The sequence below is a fragment of the Ctenopharyngodon idella genome, chromosome 17 (genome assembly GCF_019924925.1).
Source record: "Ctenopharyngodon idella isolate HZGC_01 chromosome 17, HZGC01, whole genome shotgun sequence".
NCBI classification, from domain to species: Eukaryota; Metazoa; Chordata; class Actinopteri; order Cypriniformes; family Xenocyprididae; genus Ctenopharyngodon; species Ctenopharyngodon idella.
The window spans coordinates 33547788-33574638 of record NC_067236.1 but is presented as its reverse complement, the minus strand read 5'-3'; the positions used below and the strand labels follow the sequence as shown (position 1 = coordinate 33574638).

Genomic DNA, 26851 nt, shown 5'->3' with positions numbered 1-26851 from the left:
AAAGTTTTCTGTGGAAAGTCTCACAATCGCTCCGAATCCCTCCATTCAGCGCCTGTGAAACGCATTCAGTCTAGATATGCACACAGTGTCCTGCTTCTGGCACAGAGAGGAGAACGTTTTCTCAGACATGCGAGTGAGAAGCTCAAACAAATCCTCTGATTTTTTGGATGGCGTGCAGAGTGAAGCCGTGTGAAGTGGATGTGCAGTGTATTGTGGGCCGCTGTGGTCTGGTGTGTGTAAAACGCTTGGCCTACCTCTATTAGGCTTGGCGCTGACGCCGCCTTTACGGAGCGACACTCGGGTTTGTTTTCAGCACACTCTCTTATGAACTGCTGGCGCTACGTCCTGGCACTTTTCCCAACTCAACTTTTATCTTGGAGATCCCAGAAGCTTTGAAGGCATTCAGGTGCTCTTTGTATGCCAGGAAATTCTTCCTCCACATGTGGCGTCCACTCCTCTCAAACGCAGCGACGCTGTATTCTGGGAATGCCCGCAAGCTTTAAAACAAATCACTTAAGATTACATTAATAAAACTTGTTCTGTTATGGGCTGTGATTATGCAGTATTCTCGCCGTACCATTATGTGCAGTTAAGAGGAGAATTAACAGATTAGTCAGCTGACTTTATGACAGAAACATTGGTTACACTCAGGTCCATTAATAATATTAACAGATACAACTTTTGTTTTTAATAATGTTTTAGTAAATGTTGAAATAAACTAAGATTAATGCATGCTTTAGAAGTTTTGTTCATTCTTAGTTAATGTTAACTAATGAAACTTTATTGAAAAGTGTTACCAAAACACATATGTATTAAAGCGTTGCAGTGATGGCGTATTTTTGTAGGCCAACCTGTTGTTTTTTTTAAACAAAAACCCAATAGATTTTTTTTCATTGGCTTTTGGATTATTGCAGTAAATAAGCTCTGTGACCAACAAAAAAGAAAATGATTCTTACACTTTTTGATATGTTTTGATCATGATAATCTTCAGAAATGAGCACAACTTTTTAATTTTGAAGACAAAATACAATCTGCAGAAGTCAAAAGCTAAGCGTATATAAATGAACTACTTCACTTCAACGTCTCCACCTTTAAAGCCACAATGAAATCAAAATTGCCTTTTTTATGGAATATCGCAGTATTTGTTATAATTGAATTATCGTTGCACTTCATTATTGTTTTAAATTCATGTTCCTCGTAATCTTGAATCAGAATATCTTCTCCTCCCTCTTGCAGCATTTCTTCTCTGATGACGAGGGCGGGGCAACCTGTCACTCACATGAGATCCACCAATAGCAAACTACAACCATCCAATCAATTCCCCACGGACAAAATCAAGCCCCGCCCTACATTTGTTCTTGTTCCAGAAGCGTTTCACTCTGATATACGGCACAATAGAGAAGAAAAGACTTGCACAACTTCTGTTTCATGTCTAATTTAAGCTTCAACAACTCTTTCAGTCTTAAAGGGTTAGTTCACCCAAAAATGAAATTTCTGTCATTTATTACTCACCCTGTCGTTCCAAACCTGTAAGACCTTCATTCATCATCAGAACACAAATTAAGATATTTTTGATGAAATCCGAGGCTATCTTATCCACACATCCAACGACATTGCACCTTTCAAGGCCCAGAAAGGTACTAAAGACATCGTTAAAACAGTCATGTGACTGCAGTGGTTCAACCTTAATGTTATAAAGAGATGAGAATACTTTTTGTGCGCAAAAACAAAACAAAAACACGTAAGCGCTGCATTGCGTTCACTACGTCGACTGCATAGGATAATGACAGGGGAGAGAAGAAATTGTTGACTATAGTCGTTAGTTTTGTTTTGTTTTTGTGCACGTCGCTTCATAACATTAAAGGATTAGTTCACTCAGCCCAAGCTTTACTAGTTGTATATGACTTTCTTCTTTCTAATGAACACAATTGCAGAAATATTAATAAATATCCTGACGCATCTGAGCTTTATAATGGCAGTGAGCGGAACCAACGAGTATGAGCTGAAGAAAGTACCTCCATCCACATCCATCCATCATAAATATGTGCTCCACACAGGGGGGTTAATAAAGGCCTTCTGAAGCGAAGCGATGCGTTTGTGTAAAAAAATATCCATATTTAACAAGTTATGAAGTAAAATATGTAGCTTGTAAACTGGAATCACGTCAGTTACACTTTTTCCGTAAGTTGAATAGGGAAGGAGTAGGATGCGTAGCGTAAGCTTTGTGAGCGGCAAGAGGTTTACACTTTCTGCGTACGTTGAATATGGAAGGCGGCTCGTGCAGAAGCTAGATATTTTACTTAATAACTTGTTAAATATGGATATGTTTCTTACACAAACGCATCAGAAGGTCTTTATTAACCCCCCGGAGCCGTGTGGAGTACGTTTATGATGGATGGATGTGGATGGAGGTACTTTCTTCAGCTCATACTCGTTGGTCCCGTTCACTGCCATTATAAAGCTCAGATGCGTCAGGATATTTATTAATATATCAGCGATAATGTTCATCAGAAAGAAGAAAGTCAGATACACCTAGGATGGCTTGAGGGTGAGTAAAGCTTGGGGTAATTTTCATTTCAAAGTGAACTAATCCTTTAAGGTTGAACTACTGTAGTCATGTTGACTGTTTGAATGATGTCTTTAGTACCTTTCTGGACCTCAAAATGTGCAATGTCGTTGCTGCCTATGTGTCATTCAGAAACCCTCGGATTTCATCAAAAATATCTTAATTTGTGTTCTGAAGATGAACGAAGTTCTTACGGGTGTGGAACGACATGAGGGTGAGAAATTAATGACAGAAATTTCATTTTTGGGTGAACTAATACTTTAAAAAAACATATTTCCCTGAAAGTTTGAGTTAGAATAGTTTGCAAGAGTGCGATTATAAACACAACGAAGCTGAGAAAGTGGACTAGTGAGTAGATGATCCTCTGTAGTTCCGTTTAGACACTTGTGAAAAGTGAAAACTTGAAAATATCACAGGGTGGCATTACTGATGTATATGTAAAGTAAAACCTAAAAATATCTTGAGTTTGCGTTCACCACAGACTTTATTTCAAGCTTTTAACCAAAAACTCATTCAAAAAACCCATTGACTTCAGGACGTGCTAAAATGCAACCCGTTTAGGAGTTTTGTCCTATGAAAATACATCATCCCTGCAATAGCTCTCTATTGCTGTTACTGTTGCTCAAAATTTGTGATTCGAGACATTCCTGAACTCGTGTGTTGTTGAGGAGAGTGTGCTGCTGCTTTACTAAATGATCAGATGCTCCATATTGAAAAAAAGATCACCAACAAAATATAATAATCTAATATTATTTAGGTATTAATCTTGTATTTTTACAAGACAAATATGTATTATTTATTTTATTTTTTGTCCAGAGACATCATGCATAAATCCACCAGGCCTCCGATCGTACAGTCATCATGACCTTGTTCATCCTGACGCTGGTGTTGTAATTGTGTGATTTGCTAGTTTTAGTTGGATGGCTGTTACAAAAACTCTGTTTATGTGTCACATTAATATTAGATAGAATGTGGTTGGAATGTAAGCCGTCACATGTTTTCAGAAGACTGCTTGCTTTGGTACTTTACCTGTTTGTTCTTTTCAACAGGTCAGTTGAATGTCCTAATCGTGATTAAGCTCATTTTTTCCTTCTCGTTTGTGTGTGTTGTAGGTTTGCCACGGTGAAGTACGACCACGCCACGGCAAACATCAAGAACCAGTTCATGCATCTGACCAACTACAGTGTCAACAAAAAGAGCAGCGACTACGTCAGGTGAGCTCTCTCTGGATTTGATCGCGTGGATATAAATATTTCCAGACTCCTGCTATTAAGTGCAACATTTGTGTGCCAACAGGCCTGCTGGTATTTTAATGACATATTTAGCAAAAATCTTTTTGAGTCACTTTTTTTTTTTTTCAATTAAATACTGTATAATCTTTTCTTATTTCTGGCTTCAACAGGAAAAAAAAAAAAAAAAAAAAAAAGTTATGTTTTTGCTTCTTTCCAACAGAGGAAATTAATACACTAGAAGTCAAAAGTTTGGAATCGTTAGGATTTTTTAAAAATGTTTTTGAGAGAAGTTTCTTCTGCTCACCAAAGCTACATTTATTTGATTAAAAATACAGTAAAAACAATGAAATATTATTACAATTTAAAATAATTTTCTATGTGAATATATAGTAAAGTGTAATTTATTCCTGTGATCAAAGCTGAATTTTCAGCATCATTACTCCAGTCTTCAGTGTCACATGATCCTTCAGAAATCATTCTAATATGATGATTAAAAATAAAATATTTAAAAAATCTTAATTAGACCCAACTTTTGGGTGGTAATGTAAAGAGAAATTAAATAAAGTGAATTAACATAAACTAGCCAAATTATCACTATCAGCCTATCAAACTACCAGTTTCTGAGTTTGAATTGAGGTAGCAAAAATAATGCAAAATTAAGTGTAAATAGAATTCAATGCTGACAAAGCATTGATTGAAAGTTTTGATTTAAGTTTAAAACAAATTTTAAAGTTTAAAGGATAAATAGACCCTTTTCACAGACTGTGATGACTAGTGGTTCAACGGATCACAAAACTCACGATTCAAATCATATCACGGTTATTAAGTCACGGATCGGGTCATTTTTCGGATCAGCACAAAAAAAATAAAAAATGGGGGGTGGGGGGTAACTTTGCATTTATTACGTAGCCCACTTTAACTACTCTGATACCACAGCAGAAACTACTAGCCTAACTAATACATTATTAAAGGCAAGTGAACAGACTGTAAAAAGAACAAATACTGTACACCAATTATAAGCATAGATAAATACATCATAAAGTTACAAATAAAGTATAAGGTCTAACTGTAGTATTAATTTTTCGTGTACAGAAATGTAATAATTAAATGTAAAATGGCACTGTTCACTGTATAAATTTAATATAGATTATTCTTTGTTAAAGCTGTGTTATGTTGTTTGACAACAGCAGGTATTTCCAGACCTTATGCGGCAGAGAAACTAGCGCGCCGCCATCTTTATAATATTGTCTTTGAACTTCCGTTTTTGCGGTAGCTCTGTATATTTCTATGGCATCGCTGTTGAAGAATAATTAGCTGGTGAAGTAGATTTACTTGTTGTAGAGTTAATTAAAGTTATCGTGAGCATTGTAATGTTTAAAGCAGATGTCTTAACAAATGTCTGTAGACCAGGAAGATTTTAAAACGAGGAGTTCATTCATAAATACTTAAGATCGCTGTGGAAATACAAACCGGAAGACAAAAGACAACAAGCGCAGCGCTGAAAAAGGGGCGGGGCTACATAAGGTCTATAGGTTGCTGTCACTTTAAGAGTAAGACCCCATGTACTCACACATCCGATAGATACACATCCGAATTCTCACCTCGTTCAATTAAGAGAATACTTGCCGAGAGGGGTATTTTTACTGACATAATGCGTGTATGTGTCCATCCAAGTGCATTGAGGACGCGAAAGAGAAATCAATTTGGAGTTTGCCAGCTATCTGAAACACCTCTCTCTCTCTCTCTCTGCGTGCGTGAGCCTTGTATGTATGTGCGTCTGTGTGCACCGATAACAGCGTGGTGTGCGATACCGAATTAAATCCTCTTTTGCCTCTTCTAGTGCTGGAATGGTTTTATATCTATTTAATGTGTAAACTAGCAAGACAAAACACGTGCAAATGATAACCTTTCACTCTATTGTGGTTAAACTTGCAATTGATCCGCGAATCACATGCGTCCCGAACCGTGGGGCTTGGTCCGTACGGATCACGGATCAAAAACGATCCGTTTAACCACTAGTGATGACGTGTTTTAACAGTCATCAATATTGTAAATCCTGCAAAGTTTTTTTTATATTTTATTTATTTTATTTACATTACCTTTGCATCAAATTACAAAAAAATATTTAACGCTGCTGTGAGGGTGTTTCTAATAGAGAGGCTATGGGAGTGACAGTAAAAATGACATCTTTCTCTCTTCTGACTGCTGTTATCAATCGCTCTCTATTTTATCCCTCTTTTTGAAAGTTGTGAAAACACTATTGTGGAGTTTTTCCTTTTTCTATTTGAGCAAATGGAAACACAAAATATATTTAATGTATTCTCTCATTCACCGCTACAGAATTTTACCCAACTATGACGACTTCCGCTTCTGAGAAACCCGGAAATGTGAAAAGGGTCTATAGAATTGAAATGTCACCTATAGGGATGGAACAATATATCGAATTTCAGAATATGGTGAAAAAAAAAAAAACGTTGAAAAATTTGATATATTGAAATGTGATCGTAATATACATCATTCACTCGCTATATTGCTAAATGTACATGATTTTTTTTATGATGTTTTCTGCCCATGTGATCATAAATCATCAAAATCTCTTTTTTGCATTATTAATGGAAGATGTAAATGCTTTTTGATGTTTTTATTTTCAGTTAACATTTTTAATAATTTTTTTTGGATAAACACTTTTAAAATTGTTTCTGGACAGTTAGTCAGCAAGAGTCAGTCAGCAGATCATTATTGTGATCGTAGACACATTTGACCATGTTTTAACCTTCTGAACACCAAAATCACTGTGAGAAAAGTCTTTCCGTCTGAATCTGCATAAGGTTATGATGCAATAATCCTTAACGCCTGATGATTTTACAGTGGCTTGTGTTCGTCTTGCCGCAGCTTCACGCCATAAAGCATCTTGCACGTTACAGTAATGAGAGCAGATCTAAGCTGTCAGAAATAATAGTTAAATAATCACTTCTCATTGTTCCTCGCTCTTAAATGGCTCAGGAATGTGATTTCAAATACAAGCTAATCCTTGTGTTTGCTAATCATGTCAACACTGTTGTGTTGTGCCCATTTCTCAGTATTGTTTTGGCAGTGCTGACAATCATGGTTTCTCTTCCTTTCAGCTGCGATGACCCTGAAGTAGAGGATTATGGGAACAAATGGAGCATGAGCGCAATGCTGAGGTATTTGAGGCAAGAAGGCAAAGACACCACATGTGAGTATATCTAAGATATATGTTTGTCACTGCATAACGTCTGCATTCAGAACCACTAATCTACAGTCATTCACAAGCACAAATCATCACAGTCATGAGGAGAGTGACACGCTTGTTACTCCTGACAAACAAATCGCTGGATTTATGACCCACTGGGTGGGTTTCATTTTGAGATGATCACTGCACATTTTATGTTGTCAGATGCAGATGCAGTCAAATAAGTTTACTTTCATCTAATTCAACATAACATAATAAATTATTATATCATAGATAAATATATACACCAATTAAGACAAAAAAAAACAACAAAACATAAAAATCCATACAACTCGAGCACTTAGTCTTCTGTTTGACATGAAGATGGAACAGTTATGAGATGGGGGAAAACTTACTTTCTTTCAAAAAAGTTTTGTGTTCCCCTGAGAAACTTTGTGTTTGATTTCAAAACTTTTTGCATTCTCTTTTACGTTCCCCCGAAGAGCTTCACATTCTCTTGCAAAACTTTTGCTATCAAAAAAGTTTAAGTTCCCCTGAATAACTTTGCGCTTGCTTGCAAAAATGATATTTCAATAGGTCGAAAAATGTTTCATTCTCTCGAAAAAGTTTTGTTCCCCTGAGAAATTTTTTGCGTTTGCTTGCAAAACTGGTGATGGAAATCATATGGGATGGGAGGAAAACTTTATTTTGATGCTTTTGTGAGTGATCAAAAGAATATATAAATGTTTAAATAACCATTGCTCCATCTGGAATGATCAGCTGACGCTTGCTTCTCTGTGTTTGTCAGTGCTCATGGGTCAGATCGAGGATCTGATCGTTAAAGCTGTTCTGAGTGCTGAGATCCACATCGCCACAGCCTGCAAGACGTTTGTCCCTCATCGATGCAACTGCTTCGGTAAGACACATCATATGTTGGGAAATTTTGTCTAATCGATTTTTTTTTTAAGTTATGGCATGCAGATAGCCAATATGATGGCTTATATTATATATCTATGCTGTTTATCCTGTTTTTTAACAAAAAATCAGGCATAAAAACATTACTCAATATTGTGGTAAACATCAACTGCTTGATACTTCTGAAACATGGTTTCAAAGAGCATAACCTCATAGATCAGCATTACTTACAATGATTTCACAGTAATATAGTAATGCTGATGGTTTATGAAGTCTGTATTGCATCCCGTAACAGTCTCTGCAGTGTTTAAGCAGAGGAATGCAGACTTTACTGTATGATGGACTGTTTATGGAGGTGAAAACAGAACGATATCCGCTGCCAGAGCAAAATGCAGTCCAAATGTTTCTCATTCTGAACGATTATGGGGTGTTAAATACCTGCATGAGGTCAAACACATTATCCTCCAGATTTTCAATTCATCACTTCTCTGATTAATGTTGTTTTAGCGGTTTAATGTTAATTAGCATATTAGCAGGGTTATTAACATTAAAACTATTAAAGACTTTTTTGTTAATTACAATTACAATAAGGTAATAAGGTAACTTTACAATAAGGTCTCATTAGTTAACATTAGTTAATGCATTAACTAACATTAGAATCATTTGCTACATTATTTATTGATCCTTGTAAACAATAATTAATAAAAAATACAACTGTTCTATGAATATGAATATGCTATGAATCTATGAATCTGCTGATTAGCCCCGCCTCCACTCGCTCACATGAGCTCAGAGATCCACTTGGTCAACTTACTGAGGTAAACACCGCACAATGGTATCGGTTTTTACAACGTCGAACTCATAACGGTAATTAATGATTATCCTTTTGCTTGACTACGTTATCAAACGGCTAATAATCTGTTACACAAACCATGTTCCTGTTCTTCATCTCAGAGTCAAACAGCTGCCTTCTAACAATCAGTATCCTTACAAACGCTTTGAACAACTCAGGACATTGGTGGAGAAAGACATATAGTTCATCATAACATCATAATATACATCATACACTCGCTATATTGCTAAATGTACATGATTTTTCAAATCAACAGAAAAATATACCAGGATATATTCTCTCGAGACTCCCCTGCTTCAGAGCGGTCATAGTTAATGATATGCTAAAGCCCGCCCACACGTTGGCGTGATTGGTTACAAGGTAGTTTGTGACGTCAGAAACACCAGCGATTTCTGACTGCATCTTTTCTCACTGCAGTTTTAAGGAAAAAATACCCAGCAATGGTGTTGACATGAATTTGCACATGGTTTGTCTTAAAGAATGTTAAAAACACCACATAGACATACAAACAACATTAAAAACTTGATTTTCACCACAGGGGGACTTTAAGAACTGAAATAACTAAAAATAAAAACAAATTAAACTTAAAAAGTAGTAAGAACAAAATCTTGTTAGGTTTTCTGGAAGGAAGGACCCAAAAGCAAATCATTTAGATTTTATTAAAACTTTATGAAAATTTTGGGATGAGCCACCTGGACAACTCGAAGAGGGACAAATCCGAAGAGGGGTCAGACGCGTTAAAACAGTCCATACAGTGATCAGATCCAGACTGGAGATGAGAGAAGAGTCAGACAGATGAGAAGTCATTAGCAGGTGGACAACAGCATAGACAGGTCAGTGGCGAGCAGAGATCAAACACGTGTAGACAGATCAACAATGCAATCAGTGCCAGGGTATAAATCAATGACCAGAACTAATGACTGTAGCCAGAGTCACACCGGGATGAGCAGTCCGGGAACCACAGGAAACCACAGCACTAACTGGGCAGAGGACAGGGATGTAAGCAAAACAGAAACTATACCAACAGACAAGATCGATGAACTTCACAAGTCTCTGTGTGTTTACACTTCTAGTTCAGTTCTCTTGGTTCTTTTGGTCCGGACCAAAAAAGAAAATGATACATTTAGACCTGGTTCGCAATCGCACACCAAACCTAATGATACAAAACAACACAAAAAAAGTATATTTTGCGACAGAGCATTCAAAACAATGCTATGTGCTTGTTGTATGTGCACACATAAAATGGTATTTTTACCAGCTGAAAACTCACAGAGCTCAAAAACTGGTAAAGGAGTCAGAACAGTGGCAGGAGTTGCTCCGTCACACACAAACGAAGATCTGCTGCGAGAAGACGACGTTTCTGATGCCTGTACCGAACATCACGACTATGACGAGAAGAACCAGGTGTGCTTGAGCATTTTGTTTTAGGGTTGCATCTTGTGTCATCACGTCCTGTCTTTGGCTCTTTTAGATGTCTTTGGTCCTTGTTGCATTCATATTTCAGTTGAATCGCAGTAGAGTTTGTTTGGAAGTGGAGCGAGATCCACCTTTACAGCGATCTCAGTCCGCTGTTTTGGTGCACACCAGTTGCTCGAACTGCACTAACAGAGCAATTGCACCAGAGTTTGTCTTAAAGGGGACCTATAATGCCCCTTTCACAAGATGTAATATGCGTCTCTGGTGTCTCCAGAATGTGTCTGTGAAGTTTCAGCTCAAAATACCCCACAGATCATTTATTATAGCTTGTCAAATTTGCTTCTATTTGGGTGTGAGCAAAAACACGCCGTTTTTGTGTGTGTCCCTTTAAATGCAAATGAGCTGCTGCTCCCGGCCCCCTTTCCAGAAGAGGGCGGAGCTTTAACAGCTCACGCTTCGGTCGCTCAACAACAACAAAGCTGGAGAATCTCACGCAGCCAAAATGAGGATTGTCAGTAACGGTGTTCAGCCTTACATTGTTCAAACCGGAGTCGACACTGATGGAGAGACTCAGGAAGAAGTTACAACTTTTAGACGTTTCTGAATGGTTAGAGGATAAATTGATGTAGTTGCTGTGGAGTTGATTCAACTCATCCACTAGCATGTGCCGTCATGTTAATCTTTTGTGCAAATCCAGTGTTGAATTGACCCTCGTTTGTGAAGCAGTCCGGCGCAAAATGACAGCATAAAAACAACACTCTACTACAACAACTCTTCCTCTTCTCTAAAGCAGCCCAACATGGCCCCGCCCCCTTTGTTGTGTGTTCTCGGGGGATTTTAGGGTTTGTGATATCACTAACCCAGGAAGAAGCTTGTTGTAGTCTCTACCAACCGTTTGTTGTAGTCCTTAAAAAGAGATTTGTGTAAAAGAAAATATCTCCCTTTTATGCTCAAACAGCAACATTACACACTAACTAAAATGAAAAAAGCGAAATCATAATCAACCACCCCTTTAATCGAACCAAGTTTGCTAAGTGTGAACAAACCCTTAGAGAGACACGTGTGAACGTAAAAGACACAAAACACACTGACAAAGAAACAGAGCAGAAGGAAGAGAATGTAAATCTGAGAAATTAAGGAGAGAGTAGAAACAACTGTGAGACAATGAACGAAGACCACATGGGAAAAACAAAGACTAGAGCAAAGAGGAGGAGAGATCAAACCTGAGTCCTGACAAAACCAGAAGAAAAAAAAAAAAAACCTGGAAATATAAAAAGATATAATTCAAAATATTACTAGTAATCTATAAATAATACTAAAATAATGTGCTGTATTAGCTTACTGAGTTTTAAAAAGATAAAAACAGGCATGTTTATGACTCTGTAGTTCTCCTCATGTGCCAGATCACCCCTCCAAAGCTGAACACAAATGAGATCTTATTTCTTTCTCTTCACTCCAGTGTTGTCATTCCTCTGTAACGTGTCTGTAGACATAATATTTCCTCTGTAGGTGTTGCTGGTTCAGGCTGTGATAACATAGCGCAGGTGTACTGCTCTGTTATCGGACAATCACCTGCATGATAAGGATATCTTTGCCCTCTACCCAGTGTATGCCCTCATCTTTGGTGCATGATGGGATACTGGAGGCAGGCAGGGGTTCACTTCACTGTGTCACGTGACTGAATATGAGCCGCCCATGCAGGTGCATCAGTGGAATGTGATGGAAACAGTGCGATATGGATAAAGTGGCCTGTTTAATATGGTAAAATCACTCTTTACACCAGGGTCGTCCAGCCCTGCTCCAGCTCTAATTAAACGCACCTGAACCAGCTAATCCAGGATCTCTACAAACTTCCGGGCAGGTGTTTTGCAGCTAAACTCTATTGTTGGAGCTAAATTATTGCGAAGAGCAACTCACACAAACATCTAATTGCGAATTAACTTTCAGTTGTGTCTCCCACAGATCCGTTTTAGCTGAAATGTGTGAACTTGCGCAGTGGCGAATACTATTAAAGTAATATCCTACTTCTCTGTGCAAGCTATAACGTACAACACAACAAATTCCATAGTTTATGCATCCTGCTAGACCTAAACATATTAAATTTATGAATATGTCATACTGAAATAATGTGATGCACCGAAACAACTATTTTTTTTACTGAAACACCAAAACTAAAATACACTTTCAATTAGCCAAAAACTGCAGCTGAAATAATGTGTATATAATAATCAATTCAATATTGAAATGTATTTAATAATCAGCACTCAAATTAAAACTGTTGTATAAGTTGTATAAGCATTTAAATTGCAGATAATAGAGTTTTTAAATCAACTTTTGAATGTTTCTACTCCAGTTGGTTGTTGAAATATAAATATTTAAACAGTGGCTGATTTCTTCAAACATGCAGTAAATAAGACATCACTAACAGTTTAAGTGAAAAAGTTGGTCATTGAGTGGCTTTCCTGAAGTAAATGTGACATTATTTACAAGCTGTTTTATTGACGTCTTTCTGTGGTTGAAACACTGATTGAGAGATTACAGCATGCAGTACAAATAATGTTTACTGAAGTTTTGTTCACGCATCAACTGAAAACAGCAAAAGATCTTGGTTCACTAAAATGAAGATCGATTAAAATCGAGAAATCTATTTCGTCACCATTTCAGTCAATGATTTCAGTGCTCCAAACTGTTTTGGTGCATCACTAATTATGTTTATAGTTTTTTTTCCCATCAAATCATCCTTTCCTCATGGAAAGTGTGTGTTTGTATAGCCGAGTTCATCACAGTCTTCATCACAATGAGAAATCTCCATGTCATACCAAAAAATAAAGCAATAAAATAAGGTAGCAGGAAGTGATGCGGAGGCTAATAAATGAGGAAGTGCTGAAAAAGGTCTTTAGCATTGGCTCCAGTTGAACAGCCCCATTGTTCTCCCAGTTTACATCTCATCTCGAGTGAATCTGGATCAGAGCCACACGGTTGATTCCCTCTTTAATATGCTCCTTATTGTTCGGATGTGAATTAGTGGCGGGTTTGTCTTTGTTCAGCTGCAAGTCCAGTAACATGATGCTTCATTGGTCGCTCTTCACCTCTGACATGGAAAGCAGAAACAGTAGTACTAGTGAATAAAATGAGCCTCTGTGTGTGTTGGACCGTGTGTGTGATATATGTGTGTAATGGACATTCACGTCCATTTGAATGCTTCTTTATACAAGTGCACAAAGATTTTTGCGGTCTGACACAAATTTCATGAATTGTAAAAGATTTCTTTGATGGCTTATTGTGACATGCTCACCGATGGCTGAATAATTGGCCTTTAGTGGTGGGGAAAAAAAGAAGAAAAATGATTCTCTGATTGATCACGATTGATTCTTCAGTTATTCTGAACTGATTCTTACGATGTTATGATGTTTGCTGCCAATTCCACACAAATAAACTGCATTGTGAGAAACCCAGGATTTTGCTTGAAATTGCAACACTTACAATGTGTGGAAAGATTTTCAGTGTTGATGGCATTGATAATTTACAGTAACACCTGGTGTATTATCTGTAAAACGAAGGAAAGCCATTCCATGCAGATGTCATATATTACTGAAAAAATGAAATTTTATATATATTTACCAGTAGTGTGAAAGCGGCTACTGAAAGCACTCTGTTTATTGCTTTTCTAATGCATTTCTTTGTTCTTCCTTTACTGACTATTACTTTTCAATCTTAATTTAGTTAAAGGGGTGGCTCTTTGCGATTTGACTTTTTTAACTTTAGTTAGTGTGTAATGTTGCTGTTTGAACATAAACAACATCTGCAAAGTTACGACACTCAAAGTTCAATGCAAAGGGAGATATTTTCTTTACAGAAATCTCTTTTTAAGGACTACAACAAACGGCTGGTAGGGACTACAACAAGCTTCTTCCTGGGTTGGTGACATCACACAACACACAACAAAGGGGGCGAGGCCATGTTATTGCAATACAGTACGTAAGATGACAACATAAGTTATAACCGTAATTAATACCTGTTCTGTCTTCATGCAGCATATATTCTCTGGCTCTGTAGCATCTTACAACAGTTCCCACATGAGCGATTTATAGATTATCATGACAGAATATGCTAATCAATGACTTTAGCAACTACATAAATTTATCCACTAACCATTCAGAAACGTCCAGTTTCATTCTAAAAGTTGTAACTTCTTCCTGAGTCTCTCCATCAGTGTCGACTCCGGTTTGAACAATGTAAGGCTGAACACCGTTACTGACAATCCTCATTTTGGCTGCGTGAGATTCTCCAGCTTTGTTGTTGTTGAGAGACCGAAGCGCGAGCTGTTAAAGCTCTGCCCTCTTCTGGAAAGGGGGTGGAGAGCAGCAGCTCATTTGCATTTAAAGGGACACACACAAAAACAGCGTGTTTTTGCTCACACCCAAATTTGACAAGCTATAATAAATGATCTGTGGGGTATTTTGAGCTAAAACTGCACAGTCACACCAGAGACTTATATTACATCTTGTGAAAGGGGCATTATATGACCCCGTTAAATTTAAATTAAGCTAAATTACTTGACATGCAGTAGTTTCAATTTATTTACACATTATTAAGTACATATTATGATAATATATTGTTTAAAAACTACTTAGTCATTTGTAAATTTAATATTTAAAGTACACTCTAAAAAATGCTGGGTTAAAAACAAACCAAGTTGGGTTGAAAATGGACAAACCCAGCGATTAGGTTGTTTTAACCCAACAAATGGGTAGTTTTATTTAACTCAACTATTGTTTAAAATTTACTGTATTGCTTGCATAAAATGAACCCAAAGTATGTTGACAATAAACATTAATTAATATGTTTTATAAATAAACATTTATTAACAAGTTTAATGAATAATAATTAAACAATTGCTCATTAATAAATGTTCACCTTTTGATTATTAATGTTTCCTCTAGTAATTATGTCTGATTTTTAATTTCCAACCTATTTTGGGTTCATTTTAAGCCAGACATATAGTCATTTTTAAACAATAGTTGAGTTAAATGAAACTGCCCAGCAGATTGAGCAAACATTTAACCCAACCACTGGGTTAAAACAACCCAATCGCTGGATTTGTCCATTTTCAACCCAACTTGGGTTGTTTTTAACCCAGCATTTTCTAGAGTGTAGTTAAAAAGGTAGAAAGAAGTGTTTAATTGCATTTTTTCATCTTTGGTGATTTGATCATTTGAAGTAGGTATCAAGATTTATTGCATTTCAGTGGTTTTGAAAAGGACTATTGACATTTTGGTATTGTGACAAGTGAGTACTGATAAAAAATTGGTGGACAAGATGCATTGTGCTGCATTGAGGATTGTTTTGTAATTGAATCAATACCATTTTTAATTACAACTGAGTCCAGTGTGAGGCCTGTGAAGATTCACTTGGATATTTATGTTGCATATCGTACAGACATATACTGTATAAACTACTATACTTCACAACAAGACTTCAGACACTCCAAATTTTCTTTTTCAAAACATTGCCAACTTTAGCACAAAGACAAAGAGTTTATGTGGAACCATTTCAGTCTTGAATGTCAGTGAGGTCTGGACTTGATTAGTAATGTAAAGAAGTGGTTGTGCTTCATGTAGGATGTCTGTTTATGTATGACGGTCACTGTGTGACACTTTGCTTGAATTAGTGTTTTGTGCCGCCCATGCTGCTCATCATCACTCTGTTTCTGTGATTAATTAACAGCACGCAAAGCTGATGAAGAGATGTTCATTTTTATTCTTGATTAGCCAAGCTGTTTTATTACACATCGCCAGTTTTGTCACATCACTTCAGTTTAGACAAACATCATGTTAAAATAGAGCTGTAAGCTGCAGTTTCAGAGCCAAGCACACAAGTTTCACATGCTTTATAGGGCTGAATTTGTGTGGTCATGAGCCACAGTGCTGTGTTTATAATAAAGACAGTTTAGAAGAACACCGGCCGGTCTATTTACAATTGACTACAGCAGCAGCCAAATGATGACAGTTCAAAGACCTGTCCCTGCTAGTCTTAGCTGGTTTAAGCTGGTCTAAGCTGGTCTCCCAGCCTGACCAAGCTGCTGTTAAGCAGGACAGTCAACAAAACAGCTTAGGCTGGTTTAAAAAACTTTTCAACTGTGTAATTTATTGTTTTCCTACACTTACACTTAAGCCTGCACATTAAAGGCACAATATGTAAGATTTTTAGATTAAAATATCCAAAAACCACTAGAACAGTGTTATATATTTTGTTGACGTGTACTTACATTATCCCAAACGTTTCCAAGAATGTTTAAATCCGGAGAAATAAGCGATTTTAACCAGGACATGGACCGTGTCTGTGCGTCGTCTATGTTTGTGTAAAATAACGGTAATGCGCTGGCAGCAGAGTCGCCAGCAATTTACTGTAATTCTACGGTATGAATACTGTGAAATTGCTTTACAGCCATTTACTGTAAAAAATACATGCAGTACATTTCTGTGATTATTTCAATTTACAGTTCACTCTAAACAATGGTGAGGTAAAAACAACCCAATTTGAGTCATTTTGGCAACACAGCTGAGCTAGGTCAAAAAGGGAACTCCAAAATAAGTTGGAAATTAAAATCACACAGGAAATTACTACAGTAAAAAACAGGGAACAGTAATAGACTAATAAAAAGGTTAACATTTATTTATAAGCATAAACACCCAAAATGGACAAAAATATAATACAAGCAACGTGAACATTTGTAAGAAAAATTGCAGAAAAGAATAGGCCTACAAACTCAGAAACTCTGTTAAAAAGCTTAACGTTATACAATTAAACGAAACTGCATTTTAAAAGTTTATTAATCAATAATGTTTAAGAACAAATTTGACCATTAGCCTATTTTTTTTCTCCCGCCAACGAGCACTACAGCCAAAACCATGAGGCTGAGTACCACAAAGAAACACACAGTCTGAAAGCCTAAATAAACACTGAAATTTGGGAATAAATTATGATTTTTTTTTTGTACACTCTCCGTTAAATCCTTTCATTATTACTCACTTCACACTCAAGCGCTATTCTGGCTTGTTCAGTTCCAGCTCTAAAGTCACCGTTCGAGTGATCTGGATGTGAGAGAAAACACTCCGATCAAAACCTCCAGTTTTAAAAGAACTTGCTGCAGTCAGTTTCCTCGAAGTGTCATAAGCGTCGCGAACACAAGTTCATTTCAGGCGCCGCTTTCAGTTTCAGTTCTTCCCGCTCGCCACAGTCACCGGTCCAGTTTAAAAGAACGCGCTCCTCGCTGTAGTCAGTTTTAAGGGATTCGAAGCATCATAAGTGCCACGAACACGAACTAGTTTGATTCAGCCGCCGCCTTTTCAGCTTCAGTTCTTCCCGCTCATCACCCGCGGTCCAGTTTTAAAAGAATGCACCTGCTGCAGTCCGTTTCAAAGTTCCCTCTCCTTTCCACTTCAATTAGTTATATTTTCCACACATATTCTTATCATGAGCGCCGCGAACACGGAGAGGAAGCTCGTACTCAAACTCCTGTGAGACACCCGTTCAGCGGCATTGTGCTATTACTTCAAAAATGCACCAGCCCACAATGCATTGTGTATTACAGTACAAAACCGTATTACATAAATACAGTAGATTACTGTTGAAAATGGGCTGTAAATTAACAGTAGTTGCTTACCGTGAAAAATATTGCCCATAATGCATTGCTTTCTATAGCACATTACTGTTTTTATGTTACTGTCAGAATTTGGCCGTTTTTTTACAGTGTATCAACGACATCATACCCACGTTACCCTTGATTTCCGGTTTTATTTTGTAGAAACCATGGAAACAACAAAGACGCTTTAATATATTATGTGTTTTATTAGACAGGTGAGCAACTGTTCGGATACATTCATCGACAGAAAACTAATCATGTTATATAGCTCAACACAGTCAGTCTTATGGTTTAAATCTCATTTTCTTGATTTACCGCGAGTACCGTGTTTTACCATGACTAATATCGATCTATCTTACTGCAGTGTGTCTCACAGCAGCCGCCGAGTGAACACAGAGTAGCATTATAACAACTTTCAACACACAAATGTATCTAATATGATAAACAGCGCTGCTTTACCCCACATACGCTTGACCGGAAGAAGCAGAAGCAGCGACTGTGGCATAATAAAAGTCCTGCTGCTCTCGAGACGTGTGTCACATTCGTCTCTCATTAGCAATCGCTCCAGCGGCCTCGATCAGCTCCAACGGTTTTCAGCCACACCCTGCTTCATATTTCAGTAACGTTAATAATCTCATCCATGAACATGATTTCTGCCCGAATCCCGTCGGATTCTTTTCCTCCGGCTGTATACGTGAAGATGACAACTCCCATGATTTCATGGAATCAAGGCGCCAACAAGCTACGCCTTTGTTTTGAATAAGCGACCTCTAGTGGCAAAAATGTACATAGTGTGCCTTTAAATCAAATCAATTTTTTTTTTTTTTTAATAAATGTTTACTTGAAGCGTATTAGTTCACCAGAAAATCCCAGTGAAGTGTTTCTGTGCATCTGTTTGAAAATCAAAACTCTAATTACTTACTGTACATTTGTTAGGCTTGGTCTGAAGATGCATTTTAACTGGTTAGTTCACCCAAAAATGAAATTTCTGTCATTAATTACTCACCCTCATGTCGTTCCACACCTGTAAGACCTTCGTTAATCTTCAGAACACAAATTAAGATGTTTTTGATGAAATCCAAGGGTTTCTGAACCACACATAGGCAGTAACATCATTGTACCTTTTGAGGTCCAGAAAGGTACTAAAGACATCGTTAAATCAGTCATGTGACTGCAGTGGTTCACTATGTCAATTGCGTATGAAAACAATTCAAATTGTTGAATAAAGTTATTTTTATTTTGTTTTTGCGCACAAAAAGTATTCTCGTCGCTTCATAACATTAAGGTTGAACCACTGTAGTCACATGACTGTTTTAATGATGTCTTTAGTACCTTTCTGGACCTCATAAGGTGCAATGACGTTGCTGCAATTGTGTGGTTCAGAAACCCTCAGATTTCATCAAAAATATCTTCATTTGTGTTCTGAAGATCAACGAAGGTCTCAGAGGTTTGGGATGACATGAGGGTGAGTAATTAATGACAGAAATTTCATTTTTGGGTGAACTAACCCTTTAAGGTGTGCTCACAACAAAAGATGGTCAAAAACAGCAGCATCTCATGTTTTCTTTGCGGATAAGGAAATCCTAATGCATTGCAACAAGCTTGGTGAAAAATCCGCTGATTTACAAGTCACAAGCACTGCTTTTATGATACTTTCATGGCATTTTTTTTGTATGTAGTAGAAAAGAGCCTCATGATGATCCTTCAAATTTCTCTTTTTGTGAATAAAAGCAGCAGCAACAACAGCATACGGGTTTGCATATTTTTGGGTAAACTAGAACATTTGGACCACTGATATTAGAATATTGGTGAAAGTCTCCCAGTTTCCGTGGCTGAAGTGATATGCAGTTCTCTGCAGTACTGTGACTGTGTGTAAATTGTCTCTTACTGAAGCTTAGAAGTCAAGTTGTATTTCATCAGTGAGTTCATGCAAGTCACTCCACCCTCTATTATATTGTTTATGAAAAGACACCCAAAACCAGCAGGAATACGATTCATTTCTGCAGTGATGCAACATTGTCAAGTGACACAGCAGACGCAGGAGACACCCAGTGAGATGATACGTTACGGTCTTGTTATTGTTGTTGTGGTGAGTTTGGTTTGGGCTTGTTTTTTTCGATTCCAGAGCCCAACGGCTCATAATAACACTCTGCTTTGATCTTCCCTTGTTGGTGCTTATTTATTCTCCTCACTGTGAATATTTTGTGGTGATGTTAATGGGCCCTCCCAGCACACATTAAAGAGCCACAAAAGCCGAGAGAAGAGAGATGGAGAGAGCGAGACGGCCTGTGAGGGCTGAGGTGCGGGCAGGACCAGTGTCTGCTCCTAATTGGGGGAAAATGCGTTACACATGGGCTGTTGGCTGCTCGCTGTTTGAAGCGGAGTGTAAATGCGTATGGAGTGTGCTGTTTGTGTTTGTATGTGTGTTCACAATGCGAAATGGTGCTTTTGCACATCTTGAGTAATTAGTATGGGCCACTCGCCCTGTCTTTCAGCTCGTGTTGTGTGTTTAGAGCTGATTAAAGAAAGATGTACTCGTGTGTAGCTCTGTTCAAGAACCCAGTGAGCTGCTGTGCTGTCTGCTGCCTGCATAGACCGTTACTGGCTTCATTAGTCAGCCTTATAGGCAGGGTTGAAAATTAACATGGGTTTGGGGCAAAAATGCTACCCGAATTGAACATAAATGCCCCCCAAATTCAAGATATGGGGAAAAAATGGCACTATAATTAAACTAAAACGATTATGACTGTCACAATTAAAGTGAAATGTGATCATGAATAAAAGGTGTTGATTTAGATCTGCTCATGTTGCATCAAAGATTTCTTTTTATGTTGTTTTTTTGTGGCATTGAGCATTATAGCCATTTGCACATCTCTGTTCAGTTCATGAATGCAATGCCCAGTCATAGAAATCCACTGAAAACGCTGGAAATTCAATGTGTGCTCCAACAGACTTCCCTGAATTCTCTCATCATATTCAACAAAGTGCAGATACGATGTAATTAAGAGATTAATTTTGCATTGTAGTCAGCTGGTTATAATGGGGGATCTCTCTGACTGCTCCAGTGATGGGGAACGTTCTTTGCGTTGTTTGAATAATCAACTACACCAACTGCTAAAATAACCAATGTGAAGTCTTGGTTTTCTAATGCATAAAAAAAAATCATATTGCCTAAAGGAATATGTTTTTTCTTCACACACAAAAACAGCATTAATAATCATTATTACAATATCAAGGGCAATAATTGACAATAACATTGCAGTCCAATCCTGTAATGAGTTCCTGTTTTTTGATTTTATAATTAAATACTTTATGTAGGCTATTTAAAGTCAACATTATTCAGTTGTTGTGTAAATACTGTACACATATGCCACCTTTGAGCAGAAAGTCGGTGTAAATAAACATAAACGCCATGCCAGATGCAGCTTCTTTGCCACCTTGGCAATGCAAAGATGGCTTTTGCTGATCAAATTTTATTGGTAACAGACTATTCTAATTGATTGAATTAATCCCTGACAGCAACATAATGTCGGCCCAGATCCGGCCCACATCTGGTCCGTGTGTAATCCACATGTATCAGATGTGGGCCAGATCTAGGCCACATTATGTTGCTGTCTGGGATTGATTAAATTTAAAGTGCCCCTATTATGATTTTTCAGATATGATCTTTCATGCAGTGTGTGATAGATCTGTTTGTGAATGTAAAAGCTCTACAAAGTTTCAAAAATCAAAGTACACATGAATGGAGTTTTTTCTCCCAAAAGAAAGAAGCAATTCTGAACTGCTGAAACAAGTCGTCAGTAATTCCAGTCTCACTTCCTGCTGAATCTACGTAGCTTTGTAACAAATTTGCATAATGTCAGTATATGGTCTTCATTGGCTGAACAGCATCTACTTTGCCCTTCAATCACTGTAGTTGTATCTGAGACTGGAAGAGTTTGGTTCGTGTTGTTCGTGTCGAGAAGACGCTGTTTTCTGCTGCCAAAGCAAATCCACTTTGATGAGATTGATACGGTAAAACCGACGCCATCATTACTGTTCATATCACTGTGAATCAAGTGCTGATAAAGCCTCTAGAGCTGAAAATCACAACAGACTTTGCCGTCTGACCAATCAGAGCAGGCTCCCAGAAAGGCGGGGTTTAGAGAGACCGAATCCTTGATCGAACCATTTCAGACACTGTGAGAAAAGAGCTGATGCTGCAATGGATATTATGAGAATATTAAAATGTTTTTTTGACCTTGGATGCATGTAAACCTAGACCTCAAAACAAATTGGGAACCTTTAAAATAGCATAACAGTTTATTTTAGTTTAGTTTATTTTCTTATAAATCACATTTCTACTGCCACGAGTGCAACCCAAAGTACTGTACAAAGCAATCAAGAAAACCAAATAAAGATAGTAAAGCAGACTAATATTTAGTTGTCTTCTGGGTCAGAATCAAAAGCCAAGATGTAAAAGAGCTTCTTCAAAACTGTTTTAAAAGTGTTCAAAGTGGGGGCAGAGCGGATGGAGAGCGGCAAGTTATTCCATAACCTATAGGTCCGGCTATCGAAAAAGGGATGATCGCCTTTTCGCTTGACCCGGGATCGCGGTACCTGAAGCAAATAGGAGCACTATAAGTATCTGACATAAAAAAACAACACTCAAACATTTAGTAAGGTAATTATAAAAATTGCCCCTACAAAGGTCAAAAATGCCCCAAGAAATCACTTCCAGTGGCAAATATTGCCCCTTAATGGAGAAGTTCATTTCTGACCCTCCTTGTAGGGCTTTCATGACTACCTGTTTGTAGAAGTTGATTAGTTAACCAGAAAAGTAGTTGACTAGTTAACGAATTTTTCAGTAGCCCCTCACTGCAGAACACACGAGATCCAGGGGGCGGAGACGGGTAGGTTTAGGAATATGTGAAGTGGGAGGAGTTGGATCCAGACCCTGAAGTATGCGTGAGGTGCTGCCTTAGAAATTGGCCAAAATGAACTGTTTTTGTCTTAAGGTCCAGTCACATTTACCATTGTTAGACGAAATCCAAATTTCAGTAAAATCCACACAATCTGGAATTTCGTGTGAGGGTGAAAGATTTCCATATGCAGATTCACTTTGATTTGAACAGGACTTCTGTGTGAGCTGTTCTTCATACATCGCTACACTATTGACAATAGATCATTTTTTTTTCCCATGAAATTTTGCTAATGTGACAGCACCTTTGGTCTATGTGTTGCATGTTTTGGTTGTTAGAAGATGGGGGGAAAAAGCAACCATTTTGTTGTCAGGAACCACTGTAAGTGTGTTTTTCTCAGTTCACTTCCAGCAAAGCCTCTCAAACAGTGGCTCTGCCTGTGATCCAGGTCATTGTCATGTTTTATTTATGGAGCAGCAGGTAAAATCTTATTCAAGAGCATATGGTCGTAGTTATGGATTTATCTAAATACTGAAGCTGATGAAGGCCCTCTGATGAGTGACGAGAGGTCTTCAGTGATTGGATAACTAAGTCCAGATGCTTTTACATGCACATTCTACCTGTTTACAAATAAATGGATTATAGTATACTATGCATAACAGGTTTACGAAATACTCATATGTGACACAATCTGGTTTGGGATCTGTCTTAAATAATTGCATGGGGTCATTGGTGAACTGGAACTGGCAGATATTTATAAATGCATTTTTTTTTATTAATTGAGAAAATGTGTATGAATCAGTGGAGGAAAAGGTTGTTAGAGTAAGAGGTACATCAGTCAAGCTGGTTTTGGGTCTGAAACAACTCAACACAGTGTTCAGTAGAGCACATCTTGACTTTTAAAACTTTAAAGACTCACAAGCTCTGAAACGGATAGTAAACGTACCCAAAAACAGTAAAAAATAGTGTAATTTATTGTGTATTGTGTTAATAGTGTCATAAGAACTGAACAGTCATCTATCTAATGATAAAAACAGATACAGGTGAAGTGGGAATAGTGGGATCAGCTGTTGATCCCTTTGATGCCATGAAATGTAGTATAAAGTTAGCAGGGCTTATTTATAGTCGACATGTCGCCCCACTCTAAAACAGCTCTGTTTACACACGAGCACAAGCACACACATTCAAACACTCTGTCTCTTGTGTCAGTGAATGTAGAAAGGACACAGAAACCCCCCTTCTGTTTGATAAAGAACTGCTTTATACCAGAGAGCATTTAGAGCCACATATAGGCTCTGTTTCAAAACCTACTGTAGGCAACATTTAAAACATGTTCCCAGTATAAGGCTGTTCCAAAAGATAGGAAGATTATGCTGCTCTTTAGGACTGGGTGATACATTGAATATTAGTAATATGATCTCAATATCTTTGCTGATGATATAAAGTTAGGAAACATTGTATAGAGTATATTGTGATCATTTTAAAAGTTTTTCTTGTAAAGATAGTAAGCCAATTACACTGTAAACCTGAATAAGTTGGGCTAACTCAAAAAATGTGAGGTAATCAGTTACATCAAATTTTTTGAGTTATGATGTTCCCAATTTTAAGTAAGCAGAATTATCAAGTTTTGAGTTTGTAGTACTCATGCATGATAATTGCTCCTAACTTGAAGTACTGAGTTAGCTAACTCATACACTTTGATTGCAATTAACATAACCTTATTTTGAGTTTTCAAATCAAATGTTAATTTACGTCACTAGAAATCCTAAAAAGAAAATTCAGAAAATGCCAACTTGCTAATTTGCTAACATATTAACAATATCATAGTATAACTTACTGAATGAGTACAGCAATTTAAAACATGTAACTTACCTGCTCTCAAACCAAGCCGCATGCGCTACTTGTCACCATGATGGAAACTCTCCAAAAACCCACATTAACAGAAACTCTTCTAAATTACCATAACAAAACATTAATCACTACTAAATCTCCCTTACCATTAATCTTGCACAAAAAAAAAAAAAAAAAAACATTATATAACACTTAATTTTAGCATTTACTCTCCCTTTCGAGTGCCATGGGCAAAGCATGCTGGGAAATAGAAATCACAGTCCAGTTTCGGTTAAACTTAAGTTAGTCTAAAATAAAAGAAATGAGTTCAAACAACTCAAAACAATAAAACAGTTCAGTTTACTTAAAATGTCAGTGCTGTGAACTCAAAAGAAAAAGAAAGTTCTAAATACTCCTAACAGTTAATTTAACTGAACTAATTTGTTCAATTTAAGTTTGTCCTACTCAAAACTATTAAGTATTTTGAGCGTTAGTGTTTACAGTGTATTACAAAGGAAACGCTCCTTGCTCGTTTATTACCCATTCATGATTTATATAAAAGTTTTATTTGTCAAAATTTCTGGATTGACAAACATATTTAAATGTGGTATCCAAAAATGTGATGCAATTTCTGCAATCAATATTTTCTGTTTAACACGTTAAAATTGTTTAACTCAATTAAAGGATTAGTTCACTTTAGAATTAAAATTTCCTGATAATTTACTCACCTCCATGTCATCCAAGATGTTCATGTCTTTCTTTCTTCAGTCGAATAGAAATTAAGGTTTTTGAGGAAAACATTCCAGGATTTTTCTCCATATAGTGGACTTCACTGGGGTTCAACGGGTTGAAGGTCCAAATGTCAGTTTCAATGCAGCTTCAAAGAGCTCTACATGATCCCTTATCTAGAGAAATGCTCTGTCATTTTATAAAATAAATAAAAATTATATACTTTTTAACCACCGTCTTGCACTGCTCTGCGATCCACAATGTGCATAATCGTGTTGGAAAGGTCACGCGTGATGTAGGTGGAAGTACCGCGGTAGGGCAAAAAACTCCATCTCATTTTCTCCTCCAGCTTCAAAATTTTCTTTCTTCTATTGCATTTATTTGTCCTGTCGCTTGTAATTTGTTCTTATTTTATTACTGACTGTGTACTTGTCTTAAAAAATGTTTGAACTTTATATTAGTTAGGATAGTAGTTTTTGTTGTGGTATAATGCAATCGAGAATTGTGAAATTTCCCTGGTATCTGAAATAATGGTGTCATAACAACCCTGTATTTATTAAAATATAAGGTTTCATGGGTCAAAATTCAGATAGTGACCACCACATTTAAAATAAATCTGCATAGTTTTTACAACTAAACTAGCTGGTAATTCAGTGATGTCGCTCACTTTTGGACACAGATGTACTAGATAATGTGTAATGATTTGTCAAAATATCATAATTTGCTTAGTATTGAATCTGCTGTGAATGCAAACTATCTGGACAATAGTATAATAACAGTGTCAGCCATCACAAGTTCAGGAAAGACACACAGAATGATTATTTAGAGGATTTACTTCTATATGCTAAAGAGGTTTTCAGTGTGTATGTGGCCTGTGTTTCTTCTTCTATTACTGCTTTAATCTGTTCATTTGCATTTACAGACGGCTCTCAGTAGCGCTGGCCGCCTCTGTGTGGTGGGTGTCCTCCCATTCACCCGTCTCACTGTGTGTGTCTCAATTCGCAGAACTGTATGGTTTCGACGTTCTCATTGATTCCAACCTCAAACCGTGGCTCTTGGAAGTGAACCTCTCTCCCTCACTGGCATGGTGAGCAACGCACACACACCAATCCTTTGATTTTTCCATTTTCTTATGTGTATGTGATGTGTACAATAACTGCTTTGGGTGTTTGTGTTCTGCCTGTGTTAGACAGGCAAATGCAATTTGAGATCACTGCGTTGTGCACTCTGAATTTCCATCACATACTGCCATTCAAACCATGAATTTTAGGCAAATACAGAAATGCAATCAAATGTGCATTTTGGCCCTTGTAGCACCATATTTTGACAGGAAGAAATTTTGACATTCAAGTAGTTTAGATGAGTTTAAAGTGTAAAGAACATCTCAAGCATTCCTTATAAACTCACTGGGTCTACGCCACAGTATCTGGTGGTAACGAAGGCTATTTCAAAGCGTAACACCAGATGAGTGGATTTCTTGTTACAGATGGTTCGTTCGGCCATCAAAGATCTACCCAGTTGGATGTTTTTAGGTCAAGACATGTCCAAAACTGGATCAGAAACTTTGATAC

General features: G+C 37.3%; 1 protein-coding gene across 4 annotated transcripts in view; it reads left to right on the top strand.

Annotated features, from left to right (window-relative positions):
- The window catches only part of ttll5 (tubulin tyrosine ligase-like family, member 5), a 120133-nt gene that overhangs the window by 11538 nt on the left and 81744 nt on the right, over positions 1-26851 (top strand). For all 4 annotated transcript variants that reach the window (XM_051866899.1, XM_051866897.1, XM_051866898.1 and 1 more), the window contains exons 10-13: positions 3679-3780; positions 6924-7015; positions 7800-7907; positions 26286-26367. In XM_051866899.1, coding sequence (XP_051722859.1) covers positions 3679-3780; positions 6924-7015; positions 7800-7907; positions 26286-26367 — 384 coding nt within the window. The remainder of the gene's footprint in view (positions 1-3678; positions 3781-6923; positions 7016-7799; positions 7908-26285; positions 26368-26851) is intronic.